This window comes from Ovis canadensis, chromosome 11 (assembly GCF_042477335.2).
Source record: "Ovis canadensis isolate MfBH-ARS-UI-01 breed Bighorn chromosome 11, ARS-UI_OviCan_v2, whole genome shotgun sequence".
Lineage (NCBI taxonomy): Eukaryota > Metazoa > Chordata > Mammalia > Artiodactyla > Bovidae > Ovis > Ovis canadensis.
In genome coordinates, this window is record NC_091255.1 from 35,713,308 (window position 1) to 35,734,995 (window position 21,688).

At 52.9% G+C, this 21,688-nt stretch overlaps 1 protein-coding gene across 1 annotated transcript; it reads left to right on the forward strand.

Annotated features, from left to right (window-relative positions):
- Positions 1–738: 738 nt before the first annotated feature.
- On the forward strand, positions 739–21,484 carry POLR2A (RNA polymerase II subunit A). Its single transcript, XM_069603368.1, has 29 exons — positions 739–1,230; positions 8,148–8,280; positions 8,423–8,559; positions 8,664–8,837; positions 9,002–9,283; positions 9,594–9,755; positions 9,864–10,084; positions 10,255–10,387; positions 10,863–10,987; positions 11,081–11,291; positions 12,100–12,309; positions 12,394–12,562; positions 12,751–12,845; positions 12,993–13,196; positions 13,323–13,545; positions 13,953–14,136; positions 14,517–14,688; positions 14,783–14,888; positions 14,974–15,179; positions 16,302–16,526; positions 16,667–16,913; positions 17,209–17,309; positions 18,122–18,226; positions 18,316–18,498; positions 18,728–18,931; positions 19,084–19,270; positions 19,380–19,493; positions 19,650–19,799; positions 19,903–21,484. Exons 1-29 carry the CDS (start codon positions 1,138–1,140, stop codon positions 21,057–21,059), a joined length of 5,913 nt encoding a protein of 1,970 aa, XP_069459469.1. The 5' UTR covers positions 739–1,137; the 3' UTR covers positions 21,060–21,484.
- Positions 21,485–21,688: the final 204 nt, after the last annotated feature.

The window sequence follows — 21,688 nt, forward strand, 5'->3', positions numbered from 1 at the left end:
GTTGTTAATCTGCTTTTCTTGGATTGTCGCGGTCCCGTGCTCTCTCCCGGACGGCGGTGGCCAACGTCCTTCCGGAGCAAGCCGCTGAGCTGAGGCCTCTGAGCGGCTCAGGTCGCGAATCCAGAACCTTCTGGATACATACAGCGCCTTCTCCATACAGCGCCCCACTAGAGGCCAGGAGATGCCCACCCGTCCCAGGAGGCCGCTCGACAGCTATCAGCTACTTCCGGACAGCAACCGGCCTCGCCATCTTGATCTGTTCTTGCATATTCAGAGCGATTACTGCATATTCATGACCAAGAATGGCCCCCGCGCTCCCCCACTCCGGGAAGCCACTTGGGAGGATCCGACGGGCCCCGCCTCCTTCATTACCGAGTCTCAGAACAGACCATTTTCCAGCGTGGGGGGTTATATTAATAAGAAACTTTAGCTAAAGATGAAACCGCAAGCCAAACTAGAATAAAACTGGCCTATATTTACCCTCGAATCTGTAAACCTTAAACCTTGGTGCTGGAGGGAGTAACGAAGGGAGGCGGTGGGGTAAAAAAGTTCCCTTCCCCATCGTCGTTTCAAAAGGTCACCCAGCCAGGGAGCTGAGAAGCGACGAAAACGACTCGAGCGCGCGCCCCATGCACGCCGGCGTAGGCGGCCCCGTAGCGCAAAGGAGGGCGGGAAAGGAAGGGGCGGGGGAAGCTGGGGCGAATCTATAAAAGGCGTCATTCGGCCAGTTCTCTCCTCAGAAGCGCCGAGAGCGCGGCCGGGACGGTTGGAGAAGAAGGCGGCTCCCGGAAGGGGGAGAGACAAACTGCCGTAACCTCTGCCGTTCAGGAGCCCGGTTACTTATTTATTCGTTTCCCTTTTTCTTCTTCTTCCCCCGAAACCTTTTCCTTTCCCTTCCTCTTTTTTTTCTTTTTGGGAGACGGAAAAAATCTCCGCAAAGGCGGAGGGGAGCTCCTTTCACTCCTTTTCGTTTCCCCGCCTCCTTCCCTCCCCCACCTTTCCCTCCTCCGGCTTTTTCCTCCCAACTCGGGGAGGTCCTTCCCGGCGGCCGCCCGGACGGGGTCTGAGCGCCTAGGTGGAGGCGGCGCAGGCTTTTTGTACTGAGGTTTGCGCCTGCGCAGCGCGCCTGCCTCCGCGATGCACGGGGGTGGCCCCCCCTCCGGGGACAGCGCATGCCCGCTGCGCACCATCAAGAGAGTGCAGTTCGGAGTCCTCAGTCCGGATGAACTGGTAAGCGGCTCTGCCCTCCCACTGCTCCTCCCTCCCGCATCGCGGGCGGGGCTTGACGATAACCGTGGAAACTTGGCACTTCTCTTGCCCAAGGGGACCGGAAGGGTTAGTGGCGCCAAGGCAGTGCTGGGTCCAGCCTCGGCTAGCCAGAGTTAAATTTTCCTAGGGGGTCAGCAAGTTTAGTGCTGTGTCCGAGCTGGGGGCCTTGGCAACAGGAGGGGTTGGAGGGTGAGCAGGAGGGAGAGAAGGGGGGTGATAGGCTCCACACCACAGTCACCAACGTTAAATGAGATGACACGAATGCTAAGAGGCCTTTACAAGTTTGGATGAGAAGTCGAGCCCCCAATATTTTTCCCTCCCCCTGCTACAAATGTTAACTGAGTAGTTGCTACGTAATAGGCAGAACAGATGCTGGGGATACAGAACTGAAAAAGACGAGGACCCTGTCTTCTAGAATCTAGAGCACTTTGAGAAGGGGCAGGGAAAACAGACAATAAACACAAATAAATGAACAAGATAATTCTGTTAAGGGCAAGTGCCTTGAATAAAGTGAAACGGTGTTACGCGATGGATGGTGAATGAAGTGAGGCTTCTTTAGATGGGGTGGTGTCAGGGTCTGGAAAGGCCTGGGATGACATTACCTGAATAATGAGAAGCAGCCAGTCTCCTAGGCCATAGGTTCTTGGACAAGAGCTTTTCAGGCAGAAGAAAGAGTAAGTGCAAAGGGCCTGAGGGAGGGTGTGCCCTGGAAGCTGAAAAGTGACCAGGGTGGCTGGGGTTTAGTGGTGAGAAGGAGAGTGTTACTAAACCATTGCTGGAGACGCATGAGGTGGGGCAGGCCAGGTGGGATATTGTAAATCATGGTGAAGAATCCAGATTTCATTCTGTATTCAGTAGGAAGCTATTGGAGAATTTATAAGCAGGAGAGTGATATCAAATTTACATTTAAAAACAATGACTGGTTTGATTGTTCTATGAAGAACTGACTGGGGAGGAAGACTAAGTGGAAGCCGGAGGGACCAGGTAGGGAGGGCTATGGGTGAATCAGACTCATTTGTGGAATGAACTGGAGGAAGCCAGTGAGCTGGAAAGAATGGAATTGAATAGCTCTGTGGATGGAGACAATTTTGCTAGAGGCAGGGGCTCAGCTATAGGAAAGCTGTGCCAGGAATTAGAATGTCCTGAACTCAGACCACACACAATAAATTCCAGATGGAGTGAGGTTGACGTCTAAAAAGCAAAACTATAAAGCACTCAAAAAGTATAGACAGCTTTTGGGGGTTGATACCAGGGGGAAAACCCTTAGTAGGAATGAGTGAATTATGGGTAAATTTTATTGAGTGCCTGTTATGTGATAGACACCCAGCTAAGCATTTTATCTACAAAGAAGAGCAAGGCAAACTGAAAAAATAAGAGCCACTTCTGTTTGTCAGCGACACCGTGAACAGCTGAAAAACAGATTGGGAAACTGTATTTGCAACGTGACGGATGAGGTTAGGTTCCTTAATGTATAAGGAACACTTAGAAATCAGGAAGGCACAAATCTGGATAAAAGGATCAAGGTTACGAATAGGCAGTGCATAGAAGTAGGACAAATGGCCAATAGAAATATTCAACTTACTAATAAAAAGTGCAAGTTAAACACAAACTTTTTTTTCTTACCTGATTCTTCCCTGTTGACAAAAGCACTAGGAAATAGGCATGCTTACACAATTTTTGGTAGGGATAGCTTGGTGTATAACCTTCTTGGAGGACAGTCTGACAGTGTGGATTGTTTAATATGCATATTATTTGGCCCAGGGCTGCACTTCTAAAAATTTATCCTTAAAGAAAAGACTATTAATGTCTCTCCTCAAGTATGCCCCTCCCCCAGCCTTGCCTGGTTCAGCAAGCAAGGGAGGGCTCCACAGTGCATCCAGAGGCTCCTGCCCTTAACCCCAAAGCCATCTTTTTGACTCTTCCCTTTCTCCCAACCTCTGCTCTGTCTGTCCGCCAGTCTGTTGGTTCTGCCTTTTAAAATGTGGTGGAATCCAGTCATTTATGACTGGCTCAGCCACCATGGTTCACCCCACCATCGTCTTTCCCATGGGGTGCCACGGTAGTCCCAGACCCTAGTTGTTTCTGTTAGAGTTTGCAGAGCAGCTAGAGAGATCTTTTCATGGCATCTCTCCCCTGCATGGAATTCTCTTCAAAGGATCCAGACTGCTTACTCTGTTCTGTGAGGTCCTGTGCTTTCTGACTCCTGCTGACCTCTTCATCTCATTCCCAATCTCCTTTTTGCTCTTAACGTCCCTGACCTGCTGGTTGATCCAGAACTAGGAGCTCATTCCTGCCTCAGGGATTTTATTATTCACTGTTCCTGCTGCTTAGAAAAGCATTGCTCAGACCTCTGCGGGTCTGTTCCTCTGTGTCAGTATCAGTATGTTTTCTGCTCGGATGTCCTATCCTTAGCCGCTGTTCCCCAACCGCCCTATTTAAGTAGCATCTTTTTGCATTCTCTAACCCCCAGTCTTGACTTTATTCTACTTCCTACTGGTCAGTACTTGAAAGGATTAGTGTTTTTGTTTCTTACTTCCTGAATAGAATGTAAATTTCATGTAGAACTTTGTTATTCCCCTCTCTTCCTCCAGCATCTCAAATAGTGCCTGGCACATAATAGGCATGTAGTAAAAGTTACTCGAATAAATGGGTGAAGGAATAGTTGGACAGGTACATAAAAATACACATAGAAGGATTTTTACTGCAACATTGTTTGTAAATGATACTGTTTGAAATTCTAAGTCACGTAAGTATTTGCTACTAGGAATTCTATTTAACAAAACAGGGTTTATTATAATAGAATAAGACTCTCTTAATAGGTTAAGTCCCCTGACTCCCTATTTGCAAACTCCTGAGGCACCGCAGCACCCACAGGGATCCAGTGGGAGATTTTTAAATTTTAGGAGAAGCAGAGCTCATCTGCCTGATGCCTTGGGAACCACTCGATTGGGGAACTTTCTTTTCAGCATTGCTGCTAAGTCACTTCAGTCGTGTTCGACTCTGTGCGACCCCATAGACGGCAGCCTACCAGGCTCCTCTGTCCCTGGGATTCTCCAGGCAAGAACACTGGAGTGGGTTGCCGTTTCCTCCTCCAATGCATGGAAGTGAAAAGTGAAAGTGAAGTCGCTCAGTCATGTCCCAGTCTTAGCAGCCCCGGGGATTGCAGCCTACCAGGCTCCTCCATCCGTGGGATTTTTCAGGCAAGAGCACTGGAGTGGCTTGCCATTGCCTTCTCCCTTTCAGCATTAGATGGCGCCAGATCCCTTTCGATGACGTCATATCTGTGAAGCTGGGGTTTTAGCAGTTGCTAAATACTGGGCAAGAATCAGTGTGGAACCAGAGATAATACTGGTATCTGATTCTAAGATTTGAGAAGCGCCGTGCGCAACAGGTGTCATAAGTAATTGTGGTTATTCTGGATAACCACATAACAAAACCAATAACATCAAATTGTTATTTTATAAATAAAAATGTTATTTTAATACATTAAAATTTGTCTCAGTTTTTGTGTATTGTTTTTTCAAAGGGCTGTTAAGCTGCTCTCATGTAAATCATTACTAGGTTGTTTGGATCCGGGTATTTAACAAGTGGATCTCTTTTGGCTGTGACAGGTAGTGAGGCAGTAAGGGCATTGTGAACGGCTAAAGTTTAGGAATCTGGAGAAAGGAAAAGGTTCCTCAACAGTATGCACAATGAGGCTCCGTTTGTGGAAGAATGGGAATATATTTGCAATTTTTAAAAAGCATGGAAGGCTGTTCACAAAATTTCACAGGCATCATCTCTGGTGTATAGGCTTTTGCAAGACTGATTTTCATCTGCAAGGCTTACTGGCTTACCATTTATATCATGCTTCGTGTTAGAGGGAATAACAAAGTTCCACTTAGGCCTGGAGAAGCCTCTTGGGGCTCAGATAGTATAAAAGGTAAAATGTTTTCCAGACGTCTTGACAGTAGTGTATGTGTTGAAATAGAGAGGGCTCTTAGGCTGACTGTAAGACACAGCAGTCTTTTCTGTTTGAGGAAGGTTTGGGCTGTTGTTGCCAAGGGCTTCCCGGTGGCTCAGAGGTTAAAGCGTCTGCCTGTAATGCAGGAGACCCGGGTTCAATCCCTGGGTCAGGAACATCCCCTGGAGAAGGAAATGGCAACCCACTCCAGCACTCTTGCCTGGAAAAACCCATGCAGCAGGTGTTCACTGAGCCCCTACCTTGTGCTGGTTCTTTTACTAAACGAAACGTGATCCTTGCCCTTAAGGATTACAGTCCAGTGGGAGAGACAGATGTGTAAACAAGTAATTAACGTTGGGCTGAGAACTTTGCTGGGGTGTAGATAAGGCTAGAAAGAGTTGAGAATGCTCTCTAAAGAGGTGACATTTGAACTGGCCCTTGAAAATAAGTTTGCTGGAAAGGAGAGCATGTGAAGAAAAGGAATTTTGAGAAATCTATTGTAGTTGGAGCAGAAGTGTTGAGCCCTTGGAAGTCAAACCTTTACCATATGGGCAGTGCAAACCGATAGATGAAGGATTGGGGGCTGAAGTCTTTTGTGTGTAATCCAAAATATAACTTAGGTAGAGGGGTTACTCCAGAACATTCCAGGACAGCCTCTGGTCCCCTTTCAATGCCTGGGAGCAGAGGGAGTCTTTAGAAGGTGGCTGGTTTGGTGAGCGTGGACTTGGAGCAGAGGGACGTGAAAAGCCTTGAGTGTGATTTCCTTTAGGTCTGTCTCTAGTGACCTCTGGAAGCCAGATTCAGGCCAGCTCCTGCTTCGTTGTGTTTCATTCAAGGCAAGCAGACTCTTCTGTTGTGTGTCTCATGAGACACGATGCAGCTGATGGGGTCTGGCTTCGTGAATTTAGTCAGCACAGGACCTGTCTCCTTGAGGTTTCATCAGGTCATCTGGATGAGCATTGTGGATGTTTAGAACCTCTTAGCCCTGTATCTGTAGACCACTACCCAGCAGTGGCTAATCAGATTTCATTATGAGAGGATCATTGGTTTAACTATAAGGGAACAGCCTTTCTCTTTTCAAGTTCTTTGAGGGCACTTCCCTGCAGTGGAGGGTCCTAAGCAGTTTAGTTCAGTTTCACATGATCCAGGAGAATAGAGGAATGCTACCTGCCCAAGAGATGCTTAGAATCTATGAGGAAGACAAACCCCAACAGATAACTTCATTGTGTTATGAGATGTGCAGTGATGGAGGGGTGTGGAAGCATGGGAGGGGCACCAGTCTGCCTGGGGAGGCTGTGTAAAGGCTTTCTGGAAGAAGCAGTGCCTGAGCTGAGTCTTTTAATTATTACTTTTTGGTCTTTGTTGCCGTGCACGGGCTTAGCTGCCCGGCAGCATGTGGGATCTTAGTTTCCCAACCAGGGATCGAACCCGTGATCCCTGCATTGGAAGGTGAATTCTTAACCACTGGACTGCCAGGGAAGTCCCTGTATCATATTTTAGATCCCACGTATGAGTGATGTCATATGGTATTTGTCTTTCTGTGTTTGCCTGACCTCACTTGATACGATTATCTTTAGGTCTATTCATGTTACTGCAAGTGGCATTATTTCGTTTTTCATAACTTAGTAATATTCCATTGTATGTACGTATCACATCATCTTTAGCCATTCATCCGTTGGTGAGCGTTTAGGTTGTCTTGGCTGTGGTGAATCGTGCTCTGGGTGTCCTGGAGTCTAACTGCCTGTTTCCGCTGCGGTACCGTAGGCTGATGAGCAGGTCTGGAATCAGAGCCGGATTTGACTCCTGTTGGCTCCTTGAGATTGAAGCCTTGGGCAGTCGCTTTATAGCCTCAGGTTGCTCATGGCAAAGAGCAGGAATTCACTAACAGCAGGTTCCTGGTTAGGGTTAGACAGCCACGGCACATTAGGCATGTTTAGTGCCTGGCACGAAGTTGACACTCAAACTAGAAGCTTTTATTACATTCTTCTGAGTTCTTCTCTGTGGAAGTTTAGTGGACCAGAGCTTAACCAATTGTAAAGTTTCTGGTTTTCAGGGTGTGAAAAGTTGCCATGGGTTTCCTTGAACAGCTCAGAGCCGAAGTCTCTTCTCAGGTTGTACCTGTTTCTGAGCTCTGCCTTCTCGCCTGTTCCTCCACTGAATTGGTCCCGTTGAGTCCTGGCTGTACCTTCCCCAGGATTCTCACCAAGGGCCAAAACCCTCAAGCCATCTCTTGAGGCTCCAGGGTTCACCCTGAAAATTTTCTGTGCTCCAGACAGTTTTCACCAACCCTTTGCTCTAGCGCCCCCTCCTTCTGTCTTATCCTAAAATGTCTGAATGTAGAAGGGGTTCAGGCTGGTCCAAGCCCTTGAGAAAGAGGAGGTGACAAGGATATAGGCAAAGAGTGCCTAACTTTAGGAGGTGAGGTTAGAGTTGACAAGGCATGTCTTGGGGCAGCATACCTGGGCTGTCAAGGTGTGGGTGGTCATACGGGGAAGTTCCTGCTAGGGACCCCAATTCTGGCCTTGGTTTCAGCTTTGGGAAAGAAACAATGCATTGATTTTTTTCCCTATTCTTTCCCCCTTTGAAGCAGCTTTATTTCTTTTGCGGTTAAATTCTATGGATGACAGTGGCCTAGAATTCAACCCAGAGGAATGAATAGTGTGTGTGGAGCCCAGAGCTGCCCACACACTGGTCTGCATGCCCTGTCTCACTCAGAAGGTGACTGGAATGAGCTTCTGACTTGTGGTATTTGACTTTGGCATTTTCAGAATCAAATATCACACACACTGACCTCCCACTCCTCTCACTCCAAGCTAAACCTGCTCAGCTCTTTTGTAAGTAGTTGAGGGTCCTTTGAGGCCTCGGTATAGAGCTCACCAGCCATGAAATCTGAAAAGTAGGGATTCAGTTTAGTACGGGCCTTTCTTTTCCACAGAAGCGAATGTCTGTGACAGAGGGCGGCATCAAATACCCAGAGACGACGGAGGGAGGCCGCCCCAAGCTCGGTGGGCTGATGGATCCGAGGCAGGGGGTGATTGAGAGAACGGGCCGCTGCCAAACCTGTGCAGGTGAGCGGCGGGGCGTCTGGCGTGGACCCTGGAGGGAGGGAGAGGCTTGCCTCACAGAGAACTGGGGCTGAGCGTGGAAGCCTAGAGACCTGGTCTCTGAGGTGAGCGCTGGAAGGAACATGTCGCGTGTGTTTTCCCACAGGAAACATGACAGAGTGTCCTGGCCACTTTGGCCACATTGAGCTGGCCAAGCCTGTGTTCCACGTTGGCTTCCTGGTCAAGACCATGAAAGTTTTGCGCTGTGTCTGCTTCTTCTGCTCCAAGTTGCTTGTGGACTCTGTGAGTGGGAGACAGGCTCTGGCCAGGGGGAAGGGTTGCTGCGGGGTGGTGGGGAGGCAGGGGAGCAGCCCCAACTGACCCCACTCTGTCTGCTCTGTTCCTAGAACAACCCGAAGATCAAGGACATTTTGGCTAAGTCCAAGGGGCAGCCCAAGAAGCGGCTCACACACGTCTATGATCTCTGCAAGGGCAAAAACATCTGCGAGGGCGGGGAGGAGATGGACAACAAGTTTGGTGTGGAGCAGCCTGAGGGCGATGAAGATTTGACCAAAGAAAAGGTAGCTGGGGCTGCCCAGACTGTTGGGAGCGGGCGAGGGCAGGGTGGTCTTGGAGAGGGGAAGGGAGAAGGCAGCAGAAGCGTCAGGACCTGAAGGTCACAGAAGAGTGAGGGACTGGCAAACCCACCCTCTGGGCTCTGATGGCCTCTCTGTCCCTTTGGTAGGGCCACGGTGGCTGCGGTCGGTACCAGCCCCGGATCCGGCGCTCCGGCCTGGAGCTATACGCAGAATGGAAGCATGTCAATGAGGACTCTCAAGAGAAGAAGATCCTGTTGAGCCCCGAGCGGGTGCATGAGATCTTCAAGCGCATCTCCGACGAGGAGTGCTTTGTCCTGGGCATGGAGCCGCGCTACGCCCGGCCTGAGTGGATGATCGTCACTGTGCTGCCCGTGCCCCCGCTCTCCGTGCGGCCCGCTGTCGTGATGCAGGGCTCTGCCCGCAACCAGGTCAGCAGCTGTGGGGCCCTACTTCATAGCTAGGCTGGATATCTGGGCAAAGGTGTGTGTGGGGGTGGGGTGGGGAAGGTGTGCGGGGTGCCAGACAGATCATCCTGGTGTGAAGACACCTGCCGCTTGCTGGCTGTATGACCTTTAGTGAGCCCCTTAAGCAGGTTAAAGCCCATCACGGTGCTCTGGATCTGTGAGCCGAGAGCCCAGAGCTGCCACCCAGGGTGGTGGTAGGGGACAGGGGTGAGAGACGCTGTATGCTGGCATGTGCAGGGTAGCTGGACGGTGACAGTGCTGACTTCTGCCTTAGGACGACCTGACCCACAAACTGGCCGACATTGTCAAGATCAACAATCAGCTTCGGCGCAATGAGCAGAACGGCGCAGCTGCCCATGTCATCGCCGAGGACGTGAAGCTCCTCCAGTTCCACGTGGCCACCATGGTGGACAATGAGCTGCCTGGCTTGCCTCGTGTGAGTCAGCAGGGTCCCCGCGCCTAGAGCCTGGGAGAAAGGGGAGGGGGTCAGGGTGGGGGCCAGTGCTGAATGCCGGGGTGCCCCCCGCCCTTTGTCTCCTTACAGGCCATGCAGAAGTCTGGGCGTCCCCTCAAGTCCCTGAAGCAGCGATTGAAGGGGAAGGAAGGCCGTGTGCGTGGGAACTTGATGGGCAAGCGTGTGGACTTCTCAGCCCGCACTGTCATTACCCCCGACCCCAACCTCTCCATTGACCAGGTCGGCGTGCCACGCTCCATTGCCGCTAACATGACCTTTGCGGAGATCGTCACCCCCTTCAACATTGACAGGTGTGCTCAGTTCAGAAGTCCTGCCTGGAGGGGCCAGGAAGGCAGCGGTGCTCTCCTAGCTTCGAGAGAGCTTTGAAGTTGAGACATTCAAGCGCCATTTGTAGCCTTGGGGGAGGAGTGACGACAGGGCTCTTTGGAGAGTGATTTATTCATTCCACTTCTCTCCCTAGACTTCAGGAACTAGTGCGCAGGGGGAACAGCCAGTACCCGGGAGCCAAGTACATCATCCGGGACAACGGTGATCGCATTGACCTGCGTTTCCACCCCAAGCCCAGTGACCTTCACCTGCAGACTGGCTACAAGGCATGTAACAGGCTGGGGGTCCGGCTGGAATGGGGCAGCTGAGGCTATCCTGTTTATTAGAATCTGTGTCTTTTAAAAAGGCTCCTGCTATCCTAGGCAAGCTTGTAGCTGCCAGCTGCTGGCATTGGCAGTGAGGGTGGGGGTCATAAAAACCCACGAGTAGCATGAGGGACACATGGCAGGAAAGGGAGATTGGCGGGGGTGGGAGTGCGGGGTGCCTGGAGCAAAAGGTTTCATGGTCAGAGCACCTTGAGGTTTTGTCCCCCAGCGGACTTCCCTAAGGTTTGGGTACCATGTCTTCGTTTTCTCTGATAACCTGGAATCTGGCCTAGGACCTGGCCCAGAGCAGGTGCTTAGTAAGCATTTTAAGTGAAATGACACCACAGCGCGCCTGTCTCGAGTATCTCAGGCCACTGTGACTTCACTCTTAGCACTCCTCCTTGACTGAGGTTTCTCCCGCCTCTCACCTCCCCAGGTGGAACGGCACATGTGTGATGGGGACATTGTTATCTTCAACCGGCAGCCAACTTTGCACAAAATGTCCATGATGGGTCATCGGGTTCGCATCCTGCCCTGGTCCACTTTTCGCTTGAATCTTAGGTCCGTCCGCCTGCTGAGTGAGGTGGTGGGTCTGGGCTGCTCCCTGGGTTTCACTGGAGCATCTCCCCGACTCACCGTCCTCTTTCACTGTAGCGTGACAACGCCATACAATGCCGACTTCGACGGGGATGAGATGAACTTGCACCTGCCACAGTCCCTGGAGACGCGGGCTGAGATCCAGGAGCTGGCCATGGTGCCACGCATGATTGTCACCCCCCAGAGCAATCGTCCGGTCATGGGCATTGTGCAGGACACATTGACTGCTGTGCGCAAATTCACCAAGAGGGATGTCTTCCTGGAGCGGGTGTGTGATCTGGGACAGGTGGAGGTGTGGAGAACCTGACCTGGGTGGGCAGGGCCCAGCACAGCAATGACGGGGGAAGGGCAGTGACCTGCTGATTTGCTATGCAGTGTCCTGTATGTGTGGAGAAGGCAATGGCACCCTACTCCAGTACTCTTGCCTGGAAAATCCCATGGATGGAGGAGCTTGGTAGGCTGCAGTCCATGGGATCACTAAGAGTCGGACACGACTGAGCGACTTCACTTTCACTTTTCACTTTCATGCATTGGAGAAGAAAATGACAACCCACTCCAGAGTTCTTGCCTGGAGAATCCCAGTAACCGGGGAGCCTGGTGGGCTGCTGTCTATGGGGTCGCACAGAGTCGTACATGACTGAAGCGACTTAGCAGCAGCAGCAGCAGACCTGTATGTGAGACAATGGAAGGAAACGGGCTTAGCAAAGATCAAGGCCAAAAACAGTGTATTGCCTTAGCTCCATGTTTAGTTCCTTAAAATGTCGTGTAATTTCAGATATCCTCTGGAAAGTAAAGGCAAAGAGAGAAATAAGACTTTGTTAAAGTTCTATTTCTTTTTCTTTTGTCTTTATTTTCTAATTATTAAAAGTAGTTTGTAGTTACTGTTTAAAGAAAAGACTCTGAAATTTTGAACTATCACCGCGAATTTTTTCAGTGAAAGTTTGGCAGAGACTTCTTTGCCACTTTTTGCCTCTGAAATTTGGCTTTCCTCCTTTGGCAGGGAGGCCTCCCCTGGCATTCACAAGCGTGGACGCCTGCAGTTCTGACTTCTGTCTCTCTCATTCTTTTCCTCCCAGGGGGAGGTGATGAACCTTCTGATGTTCCTGTCCACGTGGGATGGGAAGGTCCCACAGCCAGCCATCCTGAAGCCCCGGCCCCTGTGGACGGGGAAGCAGATCTTCTCCCTCATCATACCCGGCCACATCAACTGTATCCGCACCCATAGCACCCACCCCGACGATGAGGACAGTGGCCCTTACAAGCACATCTCTCCCGGGGACACTAAGGTGGGGCCTGGCTTCCTGATGCAACGGGCAGGGCTTCAGACCCGGGAGCACCAGCAGGGGCCGTGAACGGTGCTCTCTCTGCAGGTGGTGGTGGAGAATGGCGAGCTGATCATGGGCATCCTGTGTAAGAAGTCTTTGGGCACGTCGGCCGGCTCCCTGGTCCACATCTCTTACCTTGAGATGGGTCACGACATCACTCGCCTCTTCTACTCCAACATTCAGACTGTCATCAACAACTGGCTCCTCATTGAGGGCAAGTCTAGGGCTCCACCGAGTTCTGTCCACAAATCCTGTCCCTCTCACTGCTGACTTTTCTTCTCCCCTCCCCTTCTCTTCCCTCCTTGGCTTTGGTTCCCTCCATCTATGCTCTTGGCTGTGAGTCCGTCTCATGTTTCTTGGGAACCCAAAGAAGGTGTTGCTGATGCTTCTCCTCATTTCCAGGTCATACCATTGGCATTGGGGACTCCATCGCTGATTCTAAGACTTACCAAGACATTCAGAACACGATTAAGAAGGCCAAGCAGGATGTAATAGAGGTGAGAGCGGAGGCTGGGTAGAGGCTGAACCAGGGCCTCCCAGTGGCTTTGAACTGAGGAGGAATGACAGGGACACGGGGCTGGGAGGGACAGGGACCAGCAGAGGTCAATGTCCCCCTGAGAGTTGCGTCTCCTTCTTTGCACCAGGTCATTGAGAAGGCACATAACAATGAGCTGGAGCCCACGCCAGGGAACACCCTGCGGCAGACATTTGAGAACCAGGTGAACCGCATTCTCAACGATGCCCGAGACAAGACCGGCTCTTCTGCCCAGAAATCACTGTCTGAATACAACAACTTTAAGTCTATGGTCGTGTCTGGGGCCAAAGGTTCCAAGATCAACATCTCCCAGGTGAGGAGCCTTTTTTCCAGCAGAGGGTCCCTTGGAGGTGGGAGGAGGAATGGAGGGGTGTGCTGTTAGGGCGATGCGTGGAGAAACTCAAGGGAGGGGATGCAGCCCAGCTTTTCTGTCCCCCAGGTCATTGCTGTCGTCGGGCAGCAGAACGTGGAGGGCAAGCGGATCCCATTTGGATTCAAGCACCGGACCCTGCCTCACTTCATCAAAGATGACTATGGGCCTGAGAGCCGAGGCTTTGTGGAGAACTCCTACCTGGCCGGCCTCACACCCACTGAGTTCTTCTTCCATGCCATGGGGGGCCGTGAGGGGCTGATCGACACAGCTGTCAAGACTGCTGAGACTGGTGAGGCCCCAACCACCAGCCAGTCGCAGGGAGGAGCCCAGGCGGAGAAAGCCTTGGGGGTTTGAGTGGGGTTCTCAGGCTGAAGTCTTCAGTCTCCAGGGAAGGCATTTTGGCCTCTCTGGAAAGAACAGAGACTGAAGGTCAAGAGTTAAGCAGACCTGGCTGTGCTGGGGCATTCCATGTCATGGGGATGGAGCCTGAGGCTCTCTGCTCCTGACCAGTCACGTGGGGATGGTTCCTCGGGGTCTCTACTGGGCCCTGGTTGCATCTGGTGGTGGTGGGCATGGCTTTCCCTGAGGGGCCACCAGCTGGCTCCCTTGAGCACCAGAGTGGCCAGCAGCACTCTTCCTAAGGTAGAGAGGCTCCTGTTCTTGCTCTGGGCCCCTCAGTTGATTCTCTGCTCCTAGGGTACATCCAGCGGCGGCTGATAAAGTCCATGGAGTCGGTGATGGTGAAGTACGACGCCACCGTGCGCAACTCCATCAATCAGGTGGTGCAGCTGCGCTATGGCGAGGATGGCCTGGCGGGCGAGAGTGTCGAGTTCCAGAATCTGGCCACCCTCAAGCCTTCCAACAAGGCTTTTGAGAAGAAGTGAGGAGGCTGCTGGCGGGTGGTTGTTGCCCCTGGGGCTCAGGGCCAGGGTTGTAGGAGTCCCTGTCTCCCCCCGAAACCCCCCAAGGTGAGATCACCTGGACGGTGTCTTGCAGTGAACCCTTAACCTTATCATGCTCCTTCCCCACCTCTGTGGCAGCAGCCACGTGATGGGAGAGGGTGGACAGAGAGCTGAGACTTCGGGGCCTGGTGTTGGTACAGAGCAAGCCTAGAGGGCGGGCACATGCTCAGGGCTGCTAGAGGACCTTGGCTTTGGATCTCGTTTCCCTCCCAAGATTCTTCACAGCCCGGCCCATAGGAGGAGTCACACCCTGTTCTGGCTGGGATCTTCACCTTGATTCCACCCCTGCCACCTGCAGGTTCCGCTTTGATTACACCAATGAGAGGGCCCTGCGGCGCACCCTGCAGGAAGACCTAGTGAAGGATGTGCTGAGCAACGCACACATTCAGAATGAGCTAGAACGAGAATTTGAGCGGATGCGAGAGGACCGGGAGGTGCTCAGAGTCATCTTCCCAACTGGTGACAGCAAGGTGCGTGTGGGCACGAAGGGCTGGGCTGGAGAGGGGCTGGCCCTGCACAGCTGGCCCTGACTTGAGATCCTGCCTCCCTGCCCTCCTGCCCTAGGTTGTCCTCCCCTGCAACCTTCTGCGCATGATCTGGAACGCTCAGAAGATCTTCCACATCAACCCTCGCCTTCCCTCTGACCTGCACCCCATCAAGGTGGTAGAGGGTGAGTAGCTGCCATGGAGCCACCAGGCCAGGCTCTGCTGGCAAGTCCTAGTCTACAAGCTCTTTATCTCTTGCTTGGCCCCCAGGCGTCAAGGAGTTGAGCAAGAAGCTGGTGATTGTGAATGGGGATGACCCCCTGAGCCGGCAGGCCCAGGAGAACGCCACCTTGCTCTTTAACATCCACCTGCGGTCCACACTGTGTTCTCGCCGCATGGCCGAGGAATTCCGGCTCAGTGGAGAGGCTTTCGACTGGCTGCTTGGAGAGATCGAGTCCAAGTTCAACCAAGCCATTGTGAGTCCTGTACTCCTCACCCCAGCCTCAATTCTCTCTTTTGACCTGTTGACTTCTCTGGGCTGTGAGAACCTCCCACCTCTGCCCACAGCTGCCTGATAGAGTTCTCCTTCATTGAGACACTGCTGTGAACCAGGTCCTGTGTTGGGGGCTTTATTCCTGTATTTCTCAGGAGTCTTAAGACGACCCTCATAGAGGAGGGGTTGTTAGTGTTAGTTCCATGTTGCAGAGGTAGCTGCTGAGCCTTGAAGAGGTAAATGCATAAAAGATGCTCAACATGATCAGTCATCAGGGAAATGCAACTCAGAACCACAGTGAGATTCTACTTCATGTTCGCAGGATGACTGAAAGAAAAAGTAAAGTGTTGGTGAGGGTGGTGGAGAAATTGGAGCTCTCGTACATTTCTGGAGGGGTGTTGCAACTGCTTTGGAAAACGTCTGGCAGTTTCTCTAGAGTTTAAACATAGAGTTACCATCTGACCCAGCAATTTTATTCCTAGGAGCAACCCCAAGAAGCATGTGTCCACACTAAAACCTGTTGCAGGTGTTCACAGCAGTTTATTCATAGTAGCCAAGCAATGGAAACAACCTAAATGTGCCTCCATTGATGAAGAATAAACAAGACAAGAGCATATTATTTTGTGATAAAGTAATGAGCTGTCAAGCCGTAAAAGACTGTGATCAACTTTAAAGAATAGTATTACTAAAGAAGAAAGCCTGTTTGAAAAGGCTACATACTATATGATTCCAATTAAAAGATTATCATTTATGGTATGTGATTAGAAGACTGTTATCAAGTGAATATTTACCTCACAGTTTCGATAAGCACTGCATGCTAATTGTGAGGTAAATATTCACTTGATAAAAACGAAGGTTTTAGATGGCATAGTCCCTTTTCCTGGGTGTGCAGCCCATTGGCCACTGAATGGTGTATGTAAATGGAAATGCTGTCTGAGGAAGGGGATGATCAAATAGACTCTGATCTTTAAGTCTCTCCCTTTTCCAAATGCTTCTGTCCAGCCCTGACAGCACCTCACTCCTATTCACCGGGGGTGGTAGAGTGGGGTAGGCAGGCGGATTTGCTCTTCTGAGAGCAGCTCTTCTTTCTCCCCATCATCCCCAGGCCCATCCGGGGGAAATGGTGGGAGCTCTGGCTGCACAGTCCCTCGGAGAACCTGCCACCCAGATGACCTTGAACACCTTCCACTATGCTGGTGTGTCCGCCAAGAACGTGACTCTGGGTGTGCCCCGACTTAAGGAGCTCATCAACATTTCCAAGAAGCCAAAGACCCCCTCACTTACGGTCTTCCTGCTGGGCCAGTCTGCTCGAGATGCAGAGAGAGCCAAGGTGGGACTTGGGTAATGAGTTTCGGGGTGGGAGGAGGAGGGGACCCCTTCCTTTCAATGAGGGTGTGGAATTCTCTCTCCAGAGGGGTTTGAAGAGGCCTTCGGAGCCACCTGAATGTCAAGAATCCCTCTTTCCTCCAGGATATTCTGTGCCGCTTGGAACACACAACATTGAGGAAGGTGACCGCCAACACGGCCATCTACTATGACCCTAACCCCCAGAGCACAGTGGTGGCCGAGGATCAGGAGTGGGTGAATGTCTACTATGAGATGCCTGACTTTGATGTGGCCCGAATCTCCCCTTGGCTTTTGCGGGTGGAGCTGGACCGGAAGCACATGACTGACCGGAAGCTGACCATGGAGCAGATTGCGGAAAAGATCAATGCTGGTGAGGCCAGGAAGTCCTGTCCGGGCTCCCCTCGCTCTCCATCCTGTCCCTGCGCTCTCATCCCAGACACGCCGCCCGTACCCATCAACTTCCAGGCACTGGTTCTACTTCCCCAGGGCACCTCTGTTCCAGGTCCCTTCTGCGGTGCCTTTTCCTCCTCATGCTTTCCCCACCCTCCTTCTAGAAGGGTTCTGTGAGGAGGGGGAAGCCAGAGGAGAGCCCGCTGGGGAGCACTGTGGGCACCGCAAGTGGCCATAGCCCTACAGCTGTCGTCTGCCTCGCTCACTCTCCTCAGGCTTCGGTGACGACTTGAACTGCATCTTTAACGATGATAACGCAGAGAAGCTGGTGCTCCGGATCCGCATCATGAACAGTGATGAAAACAAGATGCAAGAGGTAAAGGGGACCCAGGCAGAAACTTTGTGTCAGACACGGGAAACCATTAAATCTGGTTCCTGACCATGGAAATTAAAATGAAGGCAGCACTGAGTGCCAGCCACACCATCTGGAGATGGAGGGTGGCTAACAATGATTTTCAAAAGTTCTAGCAGCAAAAAATCTATCCAATGTGAAATAGCGCCACATGGGTAAACAGCTGGTGTTGATGTTGGGGTGTCCCCGTAGCCTGGTCACCTGGCTGTCTCCTCCCCGAGGGCAGGTCAGACAGTAGGAACGGCTGCATCCTTGGGAAGGTGGGGTAACAGTGCCTATAACGAGACCCAGGAAAATGCTCGACCAGTGAGTTCACTCCTGGGCATGGCTCCTGAAACATTGTTCGGCAGATGTGGATGCCTGGTGCTTTTAATCATAAAAGCTCAGAGCTTCATATGAACTGGCAGAGAGTGGATAACACGTGGATGCGTCTTGAGCAAGGACTATACACCTCTGTTCCATGGGGTCACACGTCAAGGCATTGGTGGGTGGGTGGTGGGTGTGCGACAAGGACCAGGACGAGAGTGGAGGCGCCATGTGCTTGGTTCCCGCCCTGGGAGTGCCCAGGGGGTGGGAATGGTGTCAGGCTGGAGGAGTGTAGCTGTCTTCTCTGAGGTTTCCTTAAATACCATGGTAAAAACATGTTAGAAAGTAACCTTATTGGAAGGAAGCAGGTAGGTCTGGGCCAGGCCCAGCTCTGTAGCTCAGGCTGTGGTCCGGGGTGAGGCCGGGGGAGCCGGAGGATTCTCAGAGGCCTGACTCGGCTTCTGCTGCAGGAGGAAGAGGTGGTGGACAAGATGGACGACGACGTCTTCCTGCGCTGCATCGAGTCCAACATGCTGACGGACATGACCCTGCAGGGCATAGAGCAGATCAGCAAGGTCAGCCGGCCATGCCCACTGCAGGTCCACCCCTGCACCCTCCTGCCACCGCCACCCGCCCAGCCTGAGCCTGCTCTGCCCCTTGCCAGGTGTACATGCACTTGCCGCAGACTGACAACAAGAAGAAGATCATCATCACAGAGGACGGGGAGTTCAAGGCCCTGCAGGAGTGGATCCTGGAGACGGACGGTGTGAGCCTGATGCGCGTGCTGAGTGAGAAGGATGTGGACCCTGTGCGCACCACATCCAACGACATCGTGGAGATCTTCACGGTGAGCCCCTGCAAGCCGGTACCCCGCCGTCTCTGGACCCCCTGGGTCTCGGGCAGTGGTTGTGGTCCATGCTCGCCCTTCAGGGCATTTCTCTGATCTGGTGGTTTCATCCCTGAATCCACTTTTGCATTTGGGCTTCATGGACTCCTGACTGGATCTGGGTGCTGGGAGCAGTGGGTGGGGAGCAGAGTTAGCGGGTCTTGAGGCTTCCGCTGCATCTGCACGCCAGGTGCTGGGCATTGAGGCTGTACGGAAGGCCCTGGAGCGGGAGCTGTACCACGTCATCTCCTTCGACGGCTCCTACGTCAATTACCGGCACTTGGCTCTCCTGTGTGATACCATGACCTGTCGTGGCCACTTGATGGCCATCACTCGCCATGGAGTTAACCGCCAGGACACTGGACCTCTCATGAAGTGCTCCTTTGAGGAAACGGTAGGAGAGAAGTGCTGAGTAGGTGGGGAGGAGGGCTGGCTGTGGGAGGAGGGCCTCCTTGGCTGAGTGATGGGCCTTGGTGCGGTTTTTCCTCTGTTGGGTGGGACGTGGGGGGTGGGGTGTGACAGCGTGTCCCCTCTTCCGAGGTTTAGGTGGACGTGCTCATGGAAGCAGCTGCGCACGGAGAGAGTGACCCCATGAAGGGGGTGTCCGAGAACATCATGCTGGGCCAGCTGGCTCCAGCTGGCACCGGCTGTTTTGACCTCCTGCTCGATGCAGAGAAGTGCAAGTACGGCATGGAGATCCCCACCAATATCCCAGGCCTGGGGGCTGCCGGACGTGAGTATGAGGGTCTGCGAGGTGGAGGTGGGAGCGGGGAGGCCTTGGGTGGGAGGGCAGCCAGGCCCCGGGTGTTCTTCTTTACGAGTCACCACGTGCCTCTCTGCAGCCACCGGCATGTTCTTCGGCTCGGCCCCCAGTCCCATGGGAGGAATTTCTCCAGCCATGACACCCTGGAACCAGGGTGCAACCCCAGCCTACGGTGCCTGGTCTCCCAGTGTTGGTGAGTGGCCGCCTGGAAAGACAGCCCTCTGGGTGGTTCAGAGGGTGGATGGGCTGGGCTCGTGAGGGGTTCCCATGTGGGGTGCTGGGGGCCCTGGAGCTCTGGGAAGGTGTGGGGCTCCCGCTCTGGTTTTAACAAACGTCTCTCTCTTTGCAGGGAGTGGGATGACCCCGGGAGCAGCAGGCTTCTCTCCCAGTGCTGCCTCAGACGCCAGCGGGTTCAGCCCTGGCTATTCCCCGGCCTGGTCTCCCACACCAGGCTCCCCGGGCTCCCCAGGCCCCTCAAGCCCGTATATCCCCTCACCAGGTGAGTGGTCCTTGTCTGTTAAAGCCAAGTTCATTTTCTCCTTGGCCTTGGCTTCTGGATGAATCTCTCATCACTTAACACCTCTTCTGCTTCTCTCCCACAGGGGGTGCCATGTCTCCCAGCTACTCCCCGACATCACCTGCCTATGAGCCCCGCTCCCCTGGAGGCTACACACCCCAGAGTCCCTCTTACTCCCCCACTTCCCCTTCCTACTCCCCTACTTCTCCATCCTACTCTCCAACCAGCCCCAACTACAGCCCCACGTCACCCAGCTACTCCCCGACCTCTCCCAGCTACTCACCCACTTCTCCCAGCTATTCACCCACGTCTCCCAGCTACTCGCCCACTTCCCCAAGCTACTCTCCCACATCACCTAGCTACTCACCCACATCACCCAGCTACTCGCCCACCTCTCCCAGCTACTCGCCCACCTCTCCCAGCTACTCGCCCACCTCGCCCAGCTACTCGCCCACCTCGCCCAGCTACTCGCCCACTTCGCCCAGCTACTCACCGACATCTCCAAGCTATTCACCAACATCGCCAAGCTACTCTCCAACTTCTCCAAGTTACTCACCCACCAGTCCTAACTATTCTCCAACCAGTCCCAATTATACCCCGACATCACCCAGCTATAGCCCAACGTCACCGAGCTACTCACCTACCAGTCCCAACTACACACCAACAAGCCCCAACTACAGCCCAACCTCTCCAAGCTACTCTCCAACTTCACCCAGCTACTCCCCAACCTCGCCAAGCTACTCTCCTTCAAGCCCACGATACACACCACAGTCTCCCACCTACACCCCCAGCTCGCCCAGCTATAGCCCCAGCTCGCCCAGCTACAGCCCGACTTCGCCAAAGTACACCCCAACCAGTCCTTCCTATAGCCCCAGCTCACCAGAGTACACCCCCACCTCCCCCAAGTACTCACCTACCAGCCCCAAATATTCACCCACCTCCCCCAAGTACTCACCTACCAGCCCTACCTACTCACCCACCACCCCAAAATACTCACCCACATCGCCTACTTACTCACCAACCTCTCCTGTCTACACCCCAACCTCCCCCAAGTATTCACCCACTAGCCCCACCTACTCTCCCACCTCCCCCAAGTACTCGCCCACCAGCCCCACCTACTCCCCCACCTCCCCAAAAGGCTCTACTTACTCGCCCACCTCCCCTGGCTACTCGCCCACCAGCCCCACTTATAGCCTCACCAGTCCAGCCATCAGCCCGGATGACAGTGATGATGAGAACTGAGGGTGAGCTGTGTGCAGTGGCACCTGGCTAGGTGGAGGGCGGCCTCGAGGTACCCTGCCGCTCTGCTCCCCTGTGGGTTACAGCCCCAGTCTGGCTCCCTTGTACATAGCTCCTTGTGACCGTCCCCTGTTGAGGCTCCAGGCCCACTTCTGCTGGGGCTTTTGTTTTGTTCTCTACTTGTGCTATCTCAGAACCCACTGACACTCTGTGGTGGTCTCCTTCCTGCCCCACTACCCCAGGCCTGTCCCCAGATCAAACATCCTCGCTGTGGCTTGACTGGGGATAAAGGGTATTTTCACTTCTTAGGGGTAGGTCCAGCTCTAGGTCGTCACATCTGATCCTCGGGAAGAACAAAGCGAAAGCTGCCTCTTGTCTGTTATTTTATTTTTTGAACTTTAAATAAAGTTTACTAGTTTTGACCAAAAGTGTGTCTGTTGAGTGGTTTAGCAGGAGACAAGAGCACCCAGGCTCGACTCCCTGCCTGGGCTGCTGTTGCATTTCCAGTGTCGAGGCTGATCCCCGCTAGTGGCCAGACGCGAGAACCATGCACGGACAGTACAGTCTTTCACCGAACGAACTGCATGGCAGGCATTGCTTTGTCTTGGCTTCGGGGTCGAACAAATAGGCCT

Excerpts from the sequence above, each read along its gene's own strand:
- POLR2A (XM_069603368.1), top strand. The coding sequence starts at position 1,138 with ATGCACGGGGGTGGCCCCCCCTCCGGGGACAGCGCATGCCCGCTGCGC. Across the intron at positions 14,689-14,782 it reads TCCCAACTGGTGACAGCAAG|GTTGTCCTCCCCTGCAACCT; the intron begins GTGCGTGTGGGC and ends CTCCTGCCCTAG. Across the intron at positions 18,499-18,727 it reads ACATCGTGGAGATCTTCACG|GTGCTGGGCATTGAGGCTGT; the intron begins GTGAGCCCCTGC and ends TCTGCACGCCAG.